We start from the raw sequence: 17,498 nt of genomic DNA, 5'->3' as shown, positions 1-17,498 counted from the left end.
CAGAGCCCTTGGTGAAGCCAAACTCTAGTCCGATGCCAGTGTGGGTGAATGGGGGCGGGGCATCCCCAGGACAGAAGCCCTAAGCTTCGGCAAGCTGTGTCACCCCCACTCCCACGCGCCACTCCTGCCCCAGCAACCCTCCTGCCTGTCCTGGGCATCCTCATTGGCTTGAGGATTGATTTCCCAAGAGCAGAAGGCCCTCATTAGCCACACCACAGAGGTCAGGGCCGTGGCTGTCGCTTCTCATTTGCCCAAACCCAGTGACGGTCTCAGCTGATCGGGTGATTCCAGCTGTAAGGTGCTGGGGACTCCCAGCCCCCACTCCCATGGCATCCGAGCCGACAGGAAAGCAGGGCCCTGTCCCCCGAGCCAGCCTCTGGCTTCAGCTCGAATGACGTGCGCAGAGCTCCTGCCGCCGTGGGCCAGGCCAGGGCTGGGCTCCACCTCACGCAGTGATGCACACCCTCCCCAGCCGCTCACCTGTCTCACCATATAAACACCTACAACTCAATTCTGCCCACTCTAGATTTCTCAGCCTTTGGGGACCTGGGTAAAGTGAATTACCCTGGGCCCGCCTGCCCTGTCAGACTCTAGTAAAGTCCAAGGAGATGGCATCGCGGCTCCGCTCAGTTCGGAAGCTCTCTCCTGGGGCCGCCTGTCCATCATAGGTCAAGGCCAGCCTCGCAGGCAGGACGAGTTGATTCCTGAGTGCTGGTCTGGGAGTCACAGCAAAGCTAGGAGAGTCTGTCTGCCCGGATCTCCATACAGGACAACAAGACCAGGCCTCTCCTGCCTCACTTGCCTCTGGGTCCCCCTGGGGCTCAGGTAGACCTGGCAGCCCATCCCCCACACCCAGGCTCTGAGCGCAGACCCCATGTCCCTGAGCTTCTGCTCAGGTGAGGGAACCAGAAGGACAAACCCAGAAGCTGAGAAGGCTGGAGCCTGAGAGAATGGGACTGAGAGGCCTGGGGAGAGAGAAGGGGTGGGGGGGGGAGAGAGAGAGAGAGAGAGATGCAGACCCAGAGACAGACAGACAAAGATGCTGAGAGATGAGACTGGAGAGAGAGAAACTGACAAAAACAGAAAAAGGAAATGAGAGAAAACCCCAGGAAGACCCAGAACACAAAGACATACGACACAGACAAGACGGGGAAAGAAAGATAAGGGGAGCAAAGGCAGACAGAGATTTTTTTAAAACATCGGCAAAAAGGAGGCACAAAGAGACAAAGTAAAGACAAAGGCCCAGAGATCCACAGAGACAGAAGGAGAGAGAGAGCTGTGGTCAGGGACAGAGCAAAGCCGTACTTTGCATCCCATCAAAGGCAGGAGATATGCACTCACTTTGTTTCTTCTCTGCCGTAAATCAGCAACAATAACCTGCCGCAGAGAAACAGTGCGGACCTCGTGCCCTAGGTGCCTGAGCCTGGAGCCTTTCTTTGAGCCAGCGGGGCTGTCCAGGCCCCAGAGAAGCCCACCACTTGGCCTTTGCCCTGCCCGTGGGACACACCAGCCCTAGCATTTCTGTCTAAGTTGTGCCCATTTTTAAGTGCCACCTCTTCCGAGATGCCCTCCCTGACTTCCCTTCTCCCTGAACACTGTCTGCCTCCCCTAGAGAGTATCATGTTCTCGCTGGAGGAAGCTGTCCTTATCATCCATCCATCTCCTGTTCTACCTGGATCTCCTCCAGCAAGGGCAGGACTACAGGATTTCGGTGCTGGCGACCACATCACTATCGATTTGAAGACTGACTCGTCTTCATTATCCAGTGCTTCCTGTCTGTCTGTGAGTCCAAAGGAGGGAGTTAATTAAAATCAATGGCGAATGAATAAAGAAGCACAAGAAACCCTCCACTCCCCAGTGGTCAATTCCCAGCCTGGTCTGGGCCGTCCCTGCTGATGTCCCTGGTGGCAGCTCGGAAAGGAGACCAAGGAAGGAAGGAAGCCCCCGGGGGGTCGCACACTCACCCCGCCCTCTGAGGTTGTCCTGTGATATCCCCACCTCACAGATGAGGAAATGAAGCTTGGGGTGGTCAGGTCACCGAGATCTCCTGGACTCTGGGGTCCAGGAGGGAGGGAGGCAGGCTCTATACCTCTGTGACTTCACAGGACCCATTCCTATGAGGACAGGCTCCCCAGCCTTGAGGCTCCCTTTCTCCTTGTCCAGGCTCTGACTCTGGAGTCCTAGAGGGAGTTTTCCAAACAAAGGAAGAACCTGTTCCTGTGGCCTGGCCTTGGATTTGAAAGAAGAACAGAGTCTGTGTGAACAGGGCATCCCACCCCCCACCCCCACCCCCACCCCCACCCAGGCCCCGCTCACCCCTTGCCCATGACAACCAGCCTCCGACAGCTCCTCCCCTCATTAGTCTGTCCCTGGCTCCGGCTGAGGCCGCCAGCAGCCTGGCTTGTCCCACTTGAGTGTCCTTCAAGGGGGAGGAGGCTGTGAGGAGGCGCCTGCTCTCGGGAAAGTGCTCCCCTTCTGGAGCCGGAGTTGGCTCGCCACCACCTTGCTGACCACCGGTTGGTTCTGCTGTCTCTGTACGGTGCTGTACCCTCTCCTGGGGGGGTGTTTTCAGAAAGCACTCAGCTACTCACTTTGTGCCTGCTTGACTCAAAGCTCAGTGTTGGGGGCTGAGGGAAGGAGCCAGATGCAGATTAAGACGTGGCCCCACCCTCAAGTGTTTCCTGGTACAGGTGGGGAAATCAAGGCAGGCACTTGTAGGAAAAGAAATGCAATGCCAGGCGGGGTCCGAGAGGGGCCAGAAGAGCCACGCCAGCCGTGGTGGGGAGAGTGAGCAAAGGCCTGTATTCCATCTCTCCTTCTCCGGGGCTGGAAAGACTTTTCCGGTAGAGGCACAATTTAGATGAGTTCCTGGAGGATGAAGTGGAATCTAATTTTTAAAAATATGTATGGTCTCGAATGGCTTTTTTTTTTTTAATATTTATTTTTGAGAGAGAAAGAAACAGAGGGCAAGTGGGGGAGGGGTAGAGAGAGAGGAAGACACAGAATCTGAAGCAGGCTCCAGGCTCCGAGCTGTCAGCACAGAGCCCGACGCGGGGCTCATACCCGTGAACCGTGAGATCATGACCTGAGCCGAAGTCAGACGCTTAACCGACTGAGCCACCCAGGCACGTGTATAACTCTTTAAACTTACAATGCCTTTTGTCCTCCTTGATCTTTTTTTGGGAGTTATTATTGTCTCCATTTTACAAATGAGAAGATTGGGGTTCAGAGGGATGAAGGTCATTGCCCAGGAGTGTCCAAGGCAGGGCCAGAACTCAACCCTAGATGTCAGGAGTGAACTAGAAGTCTCTCACATTGCAGCGGGCATGTTGGGGAGATAAGGGGAGACCTGGCCTGCCTGGAGGGCAGGACTCCTGAGGGAGCAGAGCCCTTAGGGTGAGGCCAGACTGTGGGGTGCCCTGCCTGCAGGGTGGGGAGGAAAGAACAGAGATCTCAGCAGCAGCTAGGCCTGGGCTCAAATCCCAGCTTGGCCTGCAAAGGGCCCCTGAAGGCGTCTAGTGTTCCCAGTGTCCTGTACATCACAACCTAGGAAGCTCAGCCCCTTGGAAGAGGCCAGGCCACCCCTGTGAGGTTGGCCGGGGCACCGAATACGGTGACCCTGGAGGCCAGCCCTGCACCAGGTGGTGCGGGCCATGAGTTCAGGATGACCCCCTCAAATAAAAAGCTCCTACCATGTTCCAGGCACTGCCTGTGTTACTTTGCTAATGCTCACAGCTCAGAAAAGGACCCATCGGAGCCCATCAGAGTGCATCTCCACCAGCCCGTACCTTCCTCCTGGTACCACCAAACAGAGCCCCAGACTTGGTGGGGTGGGGGGGGGGCATCTCAGGGGGATTTCAGCAGCCTGGCCTTGTTTGCAGGTGAGGCAGCCCTCGCCTGTCCCAGGAGGGACAGTTCTGCGACCGCCCTCTGCAGCCTGGTAGGCTGGGTAAGGCTAATTGGGGATGTCTGTGCATTCCCCAGGGCCTTAGCATCTTTCCTTTACGTTAAAAAAAATTATTGTGTTTTTAGTAGGCAAAATTTTCCACCATCTGCTTTGCCTTGGCAGAATGTTTGCTGAAAATATCTCTCTTCCTCTCTAATTCCCCGTAGTTTCTGGGGGCTTTGGGAGCCTCCAATAGAGCAGCAGCTCACAAGTGCCTCCCAAGCTCACGGGCTGTCCTTGTGCCAGGCAGGCGGGTGTTGTGGCCCAGAAGTCCCATCTCCCCACCTCTCAACCAGAGAGGGACCCTGGGGTCTCTCCCCTGATGATACAGAGCTGATCTGAAGTTGAATCCTAGGATTCAGACCCAGTAGCTGCCTGGGTTGGTCTCTGTGTGATGAAGTCCTGAGAGATGCCCACAGTCACAAGGAAAGGTGGTGGCAGAGAAGAGCCAGGAGCCAGGTGCCCCCACCCAATGCAGTGCTGTGAGGTCAAGCGGCCAGCATCCTGCCTGTGCCCTGGACCATCCCGGGCAGGATGGCTTCACAGGACGGCAGCTGCCACACATGTCCTTTGAGGCAATCAGGAAAGACTTTCCAAAAGGGAAGACTTCCCCCACCTCCATGTACCCAAACTCTAAGTTTCCATGGTGACAGTCAAATTGCAAATCCATCTAAGAGTGAGCCAGGAAAAAAAAAAAAAAAAAAAAAAAAAAAGCTGGCCTATCCCCAGAGAAGTGGGCATGGCTGGCGCTGGGGCTAGCCGCTGCTGAGGATGAGAGCCGAGCAGAGTGGGACACCCTTCTGGGGCATGCTGGGAAAATCTCAGGGATGCCAGTTCCCCGAGCAAGTGGTCCGGGGTCTCAGGCCACCGTGGGGCAGGAGGCCCTCCCTCCTCCCTGCCTCCTGGCAGAGCCCAAGTGAATCCATTTGGCGACTCCTCCTCCTTGGGAGACTAGCGGGACAGTCTTCTCTCTGGTGTTTTCCCATCTTCAATCTGAAAAACGAGGCGTAGGCTGAATACAAGCACTCATCGCCAAGCCATCCTAGACTGTCTTTGGGGAATTCGAAGGGAAAAAATCAGCCTTCAGACACAGTGTTTTGTTGAGGATGGAAGAGCGAGGGCCAAAAGATTTATGAGCCTAAAAGCGTCGTTAATAGACCTGGAAGATTTACGATCACAGCTGCTACGCAGCGAGAAGGGTGGCAACGGCAATCGAATGGCAAATTAGCCAAGGTTTGGGTTTTATGGTGACAGTCGGAGGGGGAGGAAGAAGAAAAACTTCATCCCTTGCTGCTGGAGGAATATTTGGGCAAATGGCGTTTGCGTTGGACCCTGTCCAGGGACATTCTCAGCAGTGTCCTTTTGGTGTGTTTCTTTCCTACTGACAGGAAATGCCAAGGCCAGGCGTGGACACTGCTGGCTTCTTTTGGTTTCTTTCTTTCAAGTAAAGTTTATTACGGTGGATTAGAATGGGATCGGGTTTGCACTGCAGAGACCTCTTCTAAGCTGAGGCCTGGCCCCGGCTCAAAATCCCAGATGCAATGAGCAAAGATGCGCCAGCCAAGGGAGACACAGCCTGAGGGAAGGAGTCTTGTCAGCTGGCCCGTTGTCTGCTCTGTGACACCTTCGTAAATTCACCTGTCATCTGGAACCATTCCCCCCTTTCCATGGCTGTGGGCATCGGGGGTCCATAAAAGGAGACGAAGAACAAGTCAACGGACTAACTTGGGAAACATTTAGTTTTTTCTAAACCCTGCACAGCACAGGCACATGGGAACTGCGTAGCGCGGTGCCTCCCGAACTCTGCCTCCAAAGATTGGATGCTTTGGACAAGACATACCCCTCCCCACAAAAGCTGCTCTCTCAATGTACCACGGCATAGTCCTTCTTACAGTTCAGGCTCACTCCGGGACTCATGTGACCCAACACTGTGCACGTATGACAGACGACACACCAGGGAGGAGGGTAAAGAAGTGGGATAAAGAGCTCACCACCATACATGATCTTGAGATTCATGGGTTCGAGCCCCACATCGGGCTCTGTGCTGACAGCTCCGAACCTGGAGCCTGCTTCGGACTCTGTGTCTCCTTCTCTCTCTGCTCCTCCCCCGCTCACGCTCTGCCTCTCTCTGCCTCTCAAAAATGAATAAACATTTTTTTTTAAATTAAAAAAACAAAAAACTCACCACCATAACCTGAGTCCTGGACACCCTTTCCCATCGTCTCCTTTGGAGCTCTCGGTATTTTGTGCCCTTTGTAATCTGTGCATTGGATTGAGGCACTGTTTCAAGATCAGGGAGCCACAAGACCCCCAGGCCCCCGCTGCCCCAGCCCCATGCCCCCTCCCTGCTGGCCCAGAATTATGAAGATCGTGCATATGAAACATCAGAGAGATGGAACGTTCCAGGTCAAGAAGAATGAGATTACCCATAAGCATCTCTGCCAGAGACTTGGGGAAGCCAATGTGGAGATCAGTCCCCGCTCCCCTCAGGGACTTCCTCTCTGCTCAACAGGCTGCCAGACCCCCTGCCATGGAGGGGCAGAATCCTCCCTGATTCCTTTGCAGCTGCCCCAGGGGAGACAGGGAGACACAGGGGGCTGCTGGCTGCTTCCTGCCCACTTCCCACTCCCTTTGTCTGGAGACCCGCAGGGTTGGTGTTTAGTCACTTTAGTCAGGCTGAGTCAAAAATACGTCAATGCTTATAAATCCAACGCCCATGAGGTTCGGTCAGTGGAGTCGTGATCAGAGAAACCCAGTCCGGGACCTGCAAAGCAATGGCAAACTCAATTAGGCCGTTGCATTTCTCAAATACTATGAAGGGGCATATGGACCACAACCCCTCTGAGTTCCCAGCTCCTTTTGAGTCTACGTCACAAAAGCCCAAAGAGCCAAAGCAGAACTCTTTCTTGAAGGCCAGGAGGGAAAGAGAGCAGAAAAAGGAAACTCCTTGAGCAGATAAAGGAAGGAAAAGCTGGGAACTGCCACATTGACGTCACTCTCGCCCCACCCACACGGGTCAGGCTGTGCAGGAGAAGTTCACCAGCCTCAATCAGGGGTGCACTTTGGCCCCTGCCCTCCAGGAGCCTGGGGGTCCGCTGGGGGAAAGACACGCACACCGAAAGCCGAGAGTGGCTATACCAAAATGCGTCATGTATTCAGCCAGTCAGGCGCGGGTGATTGGGGGAGATGGTGTCCAAAAGGAGCCGGGAGAGGGGTGTCCGGCTGGCGCAGTCAGTAGAACATGTGAGTCTTGATCTCGAGATTGTGAGTTGGAGCCCCACATTGGGGGTAGAGATTACTAACTAAATAAACAAAAAGGAGCCAGGAGAAGAGCCATGGGCAGGGCGTTCTGGGCAGCGGGAAGTGAGTAACCACAGGAGGTACCAACTGGCAGTTTGGTAGGAACTCTGAGCAGTGTGGAGAAGCCTGGGCAAGAGAGCAGATTGTGCAGGATGCAGCTAGAGAAGTAGACAAAGATCAGGAGCATGGGCTTGCGGGTTACAGGGAACGCCTAAAGAGGGACGAGCTAGGATCTGTGTGTTAGCTGGAGCGTTCCCCTCTGCGCAGACGGACGTGCCTGAAGGAGGGGCCCGGGTGGGAAGTTATTGAGGGAGACCAGACCGGAGACCCTGAGGCCCTGAGCTAGGCAGGGGCCGTGACCGATGGCGAGAAGGCCACTGATTGGAGAACCATTTAGGAGGTGAAACTGGCAGAATGTGGCGATGAGGGGGAGAGAAGAGCCAAGAAGATGAGGGGGAGAGAAGAGCTCTGCTATGGAAGCTGCAGGGTTGAGAATCTCTTGATTATGGTTGGCCAGCTCCATCCCTCTGGTTGCCGAATTCTGTGGACCCGTGACTCCCTTTGCTGAAAGGTGACCCAGGCTGAAGGCACAGAGGCTTTCCAGAAGGCCTGAGATCTGGCTAGAAGCTACATGGCTTAGGTCCTGCCGCTGCTGCCCCGCCCCTGTGCCCGCTCTGGGTTTCCCTGCGTGACCAGGCTGGTCTTCCTGCGGGCTCTTGGTGCCACCTCAGGATCCCCCTCTGCAAGTTGCTCCTCAAGCAGCCCAGCTGGTCAGACGCAACCTATGAGCCACCGCTGGCATAGACTGGTTTTATTTCCAGTCCCGTGTCCCGCCAGACAAGTCCCAATGGCACGGGGCTGATTGGTAGATAATGCTGTCTAGGCACCTGGCATAGTGCCGGGCAGAGGACGCCCAGCCCCTCCAACCCTCCCTGTGGAACCAGGTGTCTTGTACTCTCTGGCCAGGCACACTGACTCTTTAATGTTTATTTATTTTTGACCGGGGCGGGGGGGGGGGGGGGAGGGGGGAGGGGCAGAGACAGGGAGACACAGAATCCGAAGCAGGCTCCAGGCTCTGAGCTGTCAGCACAGAGCCCGACCCTGGGCTCGAACTCTGCACGGCGAGATCATGACCTGAGCTGAAGTCGGACGTTCAACCGACTGAGCCACCCAGGCGCCCCAAGGCACACTGACTCTTACCCCATCCACAGAGTCAGTCACCTGTGAGAGCTACTTACCTGTGATCCCAAACCTTTCTGTGCTGTTGTACTTGGTATTAGAATTACATCATTTAATTAAATGTTACATAAACTGATGAAAAGAGCCAGAAAAGACAGTCATTTCATTAAAACCAGGACTTTGGAAAGTCTTGATAGAAACTACTTGCTTAAAAAAGCTATTGAATCAGGTGTGGGCAGGACGACTGTAAAAGGCAGGAGAAAGAAATGGAAAAAACAGAGACGGATTCTGCACTCCTCCTGCTTTGCCAGTGTCTTTAAGCTGTGCTCCAGTTTAAAGAAACTGAACCCGGGGATCACAGTGCAGTATGGATGCAGCTTAGACATGGAAGATTGTGTGGGCCCATCTCAAAGAAGCACCCACCCCTACATCAAAACATTGGCGGATGGACGTACGTTTCTGTGCTTAAAATGAAAATGGAGGGGTGCCTGGGTGGCTCAGTCGCTTAGGCGTCTGACTCTTGATTTCGGCTCAGGTCACGACCTGGCAGTTCGTGGGATCGAGTCCTGCATCAGGCTCTACACTGGCAGCGCATAGCCTGCTTGGGATTCTCGCTCTCTCCTCTCTTTCTACCCTGTGTGCATGTGCACACGCTCTCTCAAAATCAACTTTAAAAAAATTAAAATAGAATGTTCAGCCTCTGAGTGTATCCTGTATTATGACTCCCACTGTTGATTAACCAGCCAAATATGGTCCCATTTAGTCCAGAAAAGATTTCTGGACACAGTAGGTGTCCGCCATGAGAGCTCCCTCTCCTCCCCTCTCCTGGGACTCCAATCCCATCAGCCTGGCTCCCTTCTGCACTCACAGGGCCCCAGTGCGAGTTACTGGATGAACTGGGATGAGAGCCGAGGCCTGCTGACTTCCAGTTCATTTCTTCCAGTAAAATCAGAGTGGTCACAAACACAGGGTGTGGAGCCAGCCTGCTAGGGAACTAATCCCAGCTCTCCCACTTGCTGCCTTGAGCGAGGGCCTCGGTTTCCTCACGTGTGAAACGAAGGTAACCCTGTCTTCCAGGGGTTGTTGTGAAGCATCCGTGAGTTAGCATATGTGAAAGTGCTGGCAGAGGGGAGGCCTGCCCTGGCCCCTCCAACCTGCATGCCTGCTGGTAGTGACCAGTAGTGGTAACCTCCTATGCTGCTGTCTGTTCTTTCCAGTGGTTTCCAGTGACAGTGACAGTGACTCGGATCTCAGCTCCTCCAGCCTGGAGGACAGACTCCTTGCGACTGGGGCGAGGGCCCCCAAAGGTGACAAACCCCAGAGGGAATCAGGTAAGCATAGCCAGTACACTGCTCCTTTCCAAGGCCCCGGGTGCAAGTGGCTTCGCTGCTTCCTCGGGCTATGGCTCCCCAGCAGGTGTCTATGGAGTTGTTCTAGATCAGGGAGGAGAAGTGGGCCTGGGGCTGGGATGCTTCAAGCTGAAGCGCTAGCACCACTGCAGAGCAGGAGGAAAAAGAGCCCCAGGTGTATGTGCAGGGGCGGGGCAAGGAGGGCGGATCTAGCCAACCTGCCTGCACACCCAGAATTCCTCCCCAAGCTCACTGCAAGCTTTCCCAAGATGAGACTGTGCCTTGTGAGTGATGACGGTTGCAAAAATCAGGTACGAAGTTCTTTGGGCTCAGCTCTGCCGTGAAACTACAGTGGGGCCCTAAGCACATACCTTGACCTTTTGGGCCTGTGTTTCCTTCTTTTTATTTTTTTCTTGAAGTTTATTTATTCTGAGAGAGAGAGCACAGGGGTGGGGGGAGGGGAGGGGGGAGGGGGGAGGGAGAGAATCCCAAACAGGCTCCACCCTGTCAGCTCAGAGCCAGATGCAGGGCTCGAACTCACAAACCATGAGATCATGACCTGACCCAAAGTCAAGAGTCGGCCTCTTAACTGACTGAGCCATCCAGGTGCCCCCTCTGTTTCCATCTATTTAGCAGGTGGTCCCCAAAATTTCTTCTGAGTTTAACATCTTGGAGCTCTCCTCTGTGACCTTGTCATGTGAAAGAGCCTTAACGGCGTCTTGAGGCTGGTGCAGAGAAGGCCTCGGGCATATTTTTCTTTCCTTTAAACACATAAAAGGCCTTCTGGGGACCAACGTCATTCAGAGTTACTCCAGAGGTTAGAAGTGGGATATTTGAAAGACATTTCAGGAAGGCTGGTTTTAGGGCATAAGCAAAGAGCTTTATAATAACTGCCCCAAACTGGAATGACATGCCTCCGGTGCTGTCCTGGGGCCAAGGCTGGGTGATCTGCCAGGGCTGATAGGGAAGGAACTCCCGGTGGGGACAGCAGTTCAGGCTAGATCAGAGATGGCAGGTGCCTGGCACACGCACTTCTACTCCCACGCCTGTGCCCATGGCAGACATTACTAGTGGATCATGATACTCTTTCCCACAGAGCCTGACATGGCGTCAGAATCCTCCTTGGCACAGTTATCCAAGTGTTCAGTATCAGTAGGTAGAGGCAGCACAGGAGACAACCGGTGCTGGACTGGATGATCTCTTAGGCCCCTCAGGCTAAAGATTCTATCTTTTAAAAGTGTGAAGGAGGGGCGCCTGGGTGACTCAGTCGGTTAAGTCGGTAGAGCATGCAACTCTTGATCTCCAGGTCGTGAGTTCAAGCCCCACATTGGGTGTAGAGATTACTGAAATAGATACATAAACTTAAAAATAATAACCCCATCGGGTTAATGGAGGTATACGCCCTTCCCCCTCCTCATTCTATGAAGTCAGGAAGGACTCCTCCTTGTTGCCAGTTTTCATGTGGGTGGCTTGTTCCTTACTGAGCTGACCCAAGGGCCCATGCAGTGGCCTTTATATATCCTGGACCATTCAGCACTGGCCAGAAGGTGGGGTCACGCCAGAACGTGACAGGCACGTGGGGGCGGCAGGTAAGGGGCTCCGGGCAGACAATCCCATAGATACCCATCACAGTTTCAAATGAGAAGCTTTTACGTCAGCTCCTTATCAGGCTGACATCATCCCGGTCTCAGTTCAAGGTCCAAAGAGCCCACCCGTGGTCTCTTCCAGGCGGCAGCACGGAGTCCCCCAAGATGAGGCCCGCCTGCCAGCCCAGCCACCTCTCGGAGAGCCAGAGAAACCTGGCCAGTGAGACCGGGACTGGTTCTGCAGACCCGCAGCTGGGCACCCCACCCTGGCCAGACCCCAAGGGCCCCGGTGAGTACCAAGCCGCTCCTTCTAACCCAGCCTCCTCCTCTCCCTCTTCCGCTCCCCGTGGTCCTCCTCCCTGACTCAACCTGCCCAAACTGGAGAGTACTACACGACATTTGCAATTCTGTGTTTATTGAGCACCATGCCAGGCACTGGGGGGAACAGAGGTGAGCCAGACCCCACACCTGCCTGCAATGAACAGAGAGGGACCCAAAATAAGGACAACCACCCCCTCCCTTCTTAGTAATCATAACAATGGTTGTTACCATCCACTGCTTTGTACATGTAATCTTTCAAAGCATTTCCCCATCTCCACAGAGGCCTTAGTAACTCCCATTTCAAGAGCACCTACTGTGTGCCAGGCACCCCAGTCCTCACCAAGCCCAATTGTGTGCCCAGTGTGGGCAGATGGGAGACAGTCCTTGACCTCCAGAAACCTAGCATGTGGCTGAGGAAGCTGAATCAACTCACCCAAATCAGTCCAGACCTAAATCAGAGGGAGAATTCAGGACCCCTGGAGCTGGTGGCATAGAGCCTAGCCTGCCCTTGCACCCCTAAGGTCCCCTTGCATTCTTTTTTGTTTTTTTGTTTTTTTTTTTTTTTTTGTTTTTTTTGCACAAGAGCCAGGGAAGGGCAAAGGGAGAGAGAGAAAATCTTAAGCAGGGTCCATGCTCAGTGTGGACCCCAACACGTGCCTCAATCCCGCAAACCTGAACTGAAATCAAGAGGCAGACGCTCAGTTGACTGAGACATCCAGATGCCCCTAAGATCCCCTTGCATTCTACTGGAGTAGTGGATGGCAGGCTTATTACCCCCATTTGATAGGTGTGGAAACCAAGGGTAAGAACCCAAGCTCCACCCTGCCGTGCCCACTGTCCCTGTCTGACCAACTAGGGATCACCATGCAATGGGGGGGTGGGGGGGCACGTGGTGAGAGTCCTCAGTTCTGCACCCGCACCCAGGGTTGCCTGGCTGGCTCAGTCAGTGGAACATGTGACTCTGTGTCGGGGTTGTAAGTTCGAGCCCCATGTTGGATATAGAGATTACTTAAAAAATAAAAATCTTGGGGTGCCTGGGTGACTCAGTTGGTTAAGTGTCCGGCTTTGGCTCAGGTCCTGATCTTACAGTTTGTGGGTTCGAGCCTCACATCCGGCTCTGTGCTGACAGCTTGGAGCCTGGAGCCTGCTTGGGATTCTGTGTCTCCCTTTCTCCTGCCCCTCCCCTGCTTACGCTCTCTCTCAAAAAGAAATAAACATTAAAAAAAAATTTTTTTTTTAAGTAAAATCTTTTTAAAAAGGAAAGAAAGAAGCCCCAGCCAGACCTGGCACCTCTGGATCAGCAGACCTGTGGGCACGCAGTGCGTGTGTGGGTCCGCGGTCCGCGGTTAGCTCCATGCAGGAGTCTGCATTTAGGGGTGCGGGAGCCCATGTGTGCTGACAGCCACCCTCCAGGAAACCTCGTGGAAGCTCCCACCCACTCCCTGTCTCCCCTCCTCCCCTTTCTCCTGCCTTGATGGTGCCAGGAAGCTACAGGGCAGGACATGTAAGAGAGGTGGCGGGTGGGCGGGTCTCTGGGAGAGGGAGGCCCTGTGGCCGTGGCTGTGGAGTGGACCCTCTCCCCTCCTTCCCGCCTCCTGAAACCCTCCACAGAGGACAGTTTGGAATCACCCATATTTTAGTCCTAGCCCTGCCGCTCCCAGACATGTGAACTTGGCCAGACCATAAAATTCAACCATATGAAATTGCATTTTTATAGATGAGAAAGAGCCAGATATCGGCAATCATGTGACTCAACCTAATATTTGATCTCTCTGTGCCCAATTCCATTATTGCTACGGGGGGGGGGGACCCCCTGTGCTCCTCATGGGGTTGCAGGGAGGGTGAAATGCAGTGTCCGTGTGGAGTGCCTGCCCTAAGTAGGTCTTTGACACAAACCTAGCAATGGAGGAGGCCATGTGGCCCAGAGCGTAGAGAGCCTCCAGGGCTTATGCTACAACCCAAAGAGGATTGGTCTACAGGGAAGTTTTGGGGTTTTTTGTTTTTTTGAGAGAGCACAATCGGGGGAGGGGCAGAGAGAAGGGGACAGAGGATCTGATGTGGGCTCTGCGCTGACAGCTGTGAGCCCGATGTGGAGCTTAAACTCACGAACTGCGAGATCATGACCTGAGCCGAAGTCGGATGCTCAACCGACTAAACCACCCCAGACGCCCCGACAGAGAAGCTTTATATTGCCATGCCCATTTGCTCTTTCTGGCATCTAAGATCACCTGTGTTGATTACCCTGGGTGTCGATGGACACACTGAAACACAGGGAGTAGATGATTTGCCAGCAACGATGCAATGAAACGGAGCAAAGCTCTGGCCGGGGCACCAGCCCCCAGTCCTCCCTGGCAGATCCCTGTTTAGTTTCAGAAAGGGAAGCTGCTTCAGGTGTGGGGTCACTCCAGCAAGGAGCCTGTCTTCCCTGCGGTCACCTCCATCTCATTCCCAAAGGTCAAGCTGTCACTGGGGACGGACTCCGCCTCCACTTACCCTAGAGCGGCCTTTTTTTTCCTCTCCCCTAAAGGCAAAAGGCACACCTGGGCGAGTCCCCGCTGCTGACATGACCTCTGAAGTTCCTCTCTGTCTGCCCTGGCAGAGGCGTGATTGGTGCGTGGAGCAGATTTTCCAGTGGAAGAGTTTGAGAGCGAGAGAAAGCTGGAAGGGTCCCCAGACCCCTCCCGGCTCCTTCCTGACCGGTCTCGGAGCCCTCAGCTGGCCAGCCCTGTTGGATATGACCTCTGACTCAACAAACCAGTGTTTGTGGGGCTGGGTCTGCTTCCCCCCTCACTCAGTGCCTTTCTGCACCCTTCTCTCCTGGGAGCCCTCCTCACCCACCCCCACCCCCCAGCCATTCCGCTCACCATGACCTTTATTTATTGTCCTTTGCCTGCACCCTCCCTCGGCCTACCTCCATGTTCATTTTAAGTTTGTTCTTGTCTTGTGTTGGGGTGCAAGGGCCTTCAGGCCCTCCCACGTGCACTGTGGCTTTGGAGGGCACTGGGCTGGGCTTTCTCCATATTTGTATTAATGGAAGCAGAGCCCAACGTTGCCCTTCAGAGCTGAGCTTGGCCCCTAGAGACGAGCAGTGGGTCCAGAGAGTGTGGGATGAGAGGCTTGCCCACCCTCCCTTTGCCTGTGACTCTGGAAGGTGGGAGCAACATCCTCCCTTCATTCGGGGCTGGCCCAGACACTATGGTTAAAACCTGGTTCTTGCTTAGGTTTCCTGGAACCCTCTGTTGGCCTCCCCAAGTCTTGCTCAGCCTCTCTCCAGCTGGTGGAGCTGGGAAGGGTTCCGGTGGATACTGTGAATTCACTCATTGAAGACCAGCCTTCAGCGGAGTCCCCAGCTGGGGTGCGAGGCTCCCCTGAGCCTTTAATTCACTTCTCTTCAGTAGGTTCAGTTTGGCATGAAAAATAAGTAATTCAGAGTGTGAGCAACTGCTTCTGGAAAACCCTTCCCTGAAGACAGAAGGAGATTGAGAGAGAGAGAGAGAGAGTGCGTGTGTGTGTGTGTGTGTGTGCGTATGCGTGCGTGCGTCCACTTCTCTCATCCTTCCTGCCACTCTCCCACTGGCCCCCATACCTGGTTCTGGAAGGGCCTTCTCTCTGGGCTCTCAGGCCCCCACGGTTAGCTTTTTTGCCCTTGCTGCTGGCAGACATAAAAAGACTGTTTCCGTGTGACAAATCATGCTTCAGAATTCAATAAAGATTAGAATTTGCATTGAGCCAGTGTGTTGATCAACAGAGCACAGTTGCTTATGTTTCTGGGATGCATTGATCGAGAAATGGATGGAAAGGAACATAGTATGTTGGTCACTGGAGCACTCCCTAAGCCACAGTAAAAGGAATGAGCTAGATCTATGTGTGTTAGGAGAGCTCACAAACCTCATGTTGAATGGAAAAACAAGGCCATTGATGTTTAAAAAAAAAATTAAGTATACATATAATCAAAATGAGCTGTGTAAACTTTTTTTAATTTTTATTTTTATTTCTGAGAGAGAGACAGAGTGTGAGTGGAGGAAGAATGGAGAGAGAGGGAGACACAGAATCCAAAGCAGGTTCCAGGCTCTGAGCTGTCAGCACAGAGCCTGATGTGGGGCTCCAACCTATGAATCACAAGATCATGACCTGCGCCGAAGTCGGCCGCTCAACTGACTGAGCCACCCAGGCGCCCTGACTTGTACAAATTTATATGCACATATGTAAAATGGACAAGGACTTGTGGTTAAATACAGTGGATCCGAACACATTTGTATTTCCTCTGCCCCCAAAACTCCACCAAAATGACCTAAAGGACTAAAAATGGCATAGATTGCAAAGCCAAAAAGGAGAGGAGAGGGATGGCAGCGGGTGAGAGGTCTGCAGACTTTGGAAGATGGAAGAGGGTGACTGTCGAGTGCCAGCTTCCCAGCTCCCCCAGATGTCTACAAGGGAGAAAGCCAACCATGAATAAGCCCCATTTGCTTTGCAGAGTCCCCCAGGTGCTCAGAACTTGGAGGGACCAGGTGTCCCTCAGGTGGAAGTTGGGATGCATATGAGAATAGTATTGGTTGGAAGAAGCTAGACCGCCAGGTTCCTTCTCCCAGCCTATGTGGCCCTTCCCTGACCCTGGCAGAAGACGGGTTTACTGCGGGCCAAGATTGAACTAGAAAGATTTGGGACCAGGGGCCCAAGCCCAGCCAAAGGCTGGAGTGAGACAGCAATGAATGGAGAGATCCACAGTCCCCTTCCCTAACTAACAGCTGGTTTTTTCTCCATCCACCCACCCTGAAGGCAAGATGTGATTGAATTCATCACTGGGAAAGTCACTAAAGAGAAAGGATGGACAGATCCTAATGTTGGCGATCTCCCATCCTCTTCCCAGTCACCACCGGGAGGCCCCTGTCCACAAGCACCACCCACACGTACGGTTTCCTAGTAGTTTGGCTGTGTCACACTCAGCTGGAACCGCCAAAGGCACCAACAGTTGACCAAAACCAACAACCGAAAATACAGAGACTCCAATACATAGGAGAAAGGGGACAGGGACTAACCCTCTGAAGATATTCACCCATGAAACAGGGAAAGAATGTTATTTTTTAAAAAGGAAGTGTTAAAGCTCTTGAAAATTAAAAATATAGGGGCGCCTGGGTGGCTCAGTCGGTTGAGCGTCCGACTTCAGCTCAGGTCACGATCTCGCGGTCCGTGAGTTCGAGCCCCGCGTCAGGCTCTGGGCTGATGGCTCAGAGCCTGGAGCCTGCTTCCAATTCTGTGTCTCCCTCTCTCTCTATCTCTCTGCCCTTCCCCTGCTCATGCTCTGTTTCTCTGTCTCTCAAAAACAAATGTTAAAAAAAAATTTTTAATATAATAGAATTTAAAAATGTGGGGTGCCTGAGTGGCTCAGTTGGTTAAACGTCTGACTTCCGCTCAGGTCATGATCTCACAGTTCGTGGGTTCCAGCCCCGCATGCAGCTCTGTGCTGACAGCTCAGCTGGAGCCTGCTTTGGATTCTGTGTCTCCCTCTCTCTCTCTGCCCTTCCCCTGCTTGCTGTCTCTCTCTCTCAAAAATAAATGTACATTCAAAAAATTTTGTAAAGAATTTAAAAATGCATTAGAAGGGACAGAAGATGAGAGGAAAATCTCCCAGGAAGTAAAACACAAAAAAAGACATGTAAAAGTATAGGGGAAAAGTCAAGAACATTGGACAACCCAAAGTAAGATCCATGCGGGAGGTCCAACTTCCAACTGATAGGAATTTCAAAGCAAGAAACAAAGGGGAGAGAACTGTTGAAATTCTGTCCACCCCCTGAGGTCTCGCTAAAACAGGTTCTCGTT

The 17,498-nt window shown here is 53.3% G+C and overlaps 1 protein-coding gene across 1 annotated transcript in view; it reads left to right on the top strand.

The window, feature by feature from the left end:
• RPH3AL (rabphilin 3A like (without C2 domains)) overlaps window positions 1-15,409 on the top strand; it is a 146,044-nt gene extending 130,635 nt beyond the window's left edge. Inside the window, 4 exon segments of the mRNA XM_053893243.1 lie at window positions 9,643-9,756; window positions 11,503-11,618; window positions 11,620-11,649; window positions 14,209-15,409. Of these exon segments, the coding sequence (XP_053749218.1) occupies window positions 9,643-9,756; window positions 11,503-11,618; window positions 11,620-11,649; window positions 14,209-14,550 (602 nt within the window). The 3' untranslated portion in view covers window positions 14,551-15,409.
• The last annotated feature ends 2,089 nt before the right edge of the window (window positions 15,410-17,498 follow it).

This window comes from Panthera pardus, unplaced genomic scaffold, assembly GCF_024362965.1.
Source record: "Panthera pardus isolate Hobbes unplaced genomic scaffold, ASM2436296v1 HiC_scaffold_3, whole genome shotgun sequence".
Classification (NCBI taxonomy): Eukaryota; Metazoa; Chordata; class Mammalia; order Carnivora; family Felidae; genus Panthera; species Panthera pardus.
The sequence above is the reverse complement of the archived record's forward strand: the minus strand, read 5'-3'. Positions and strand labels throughout refer to the sequence as shown.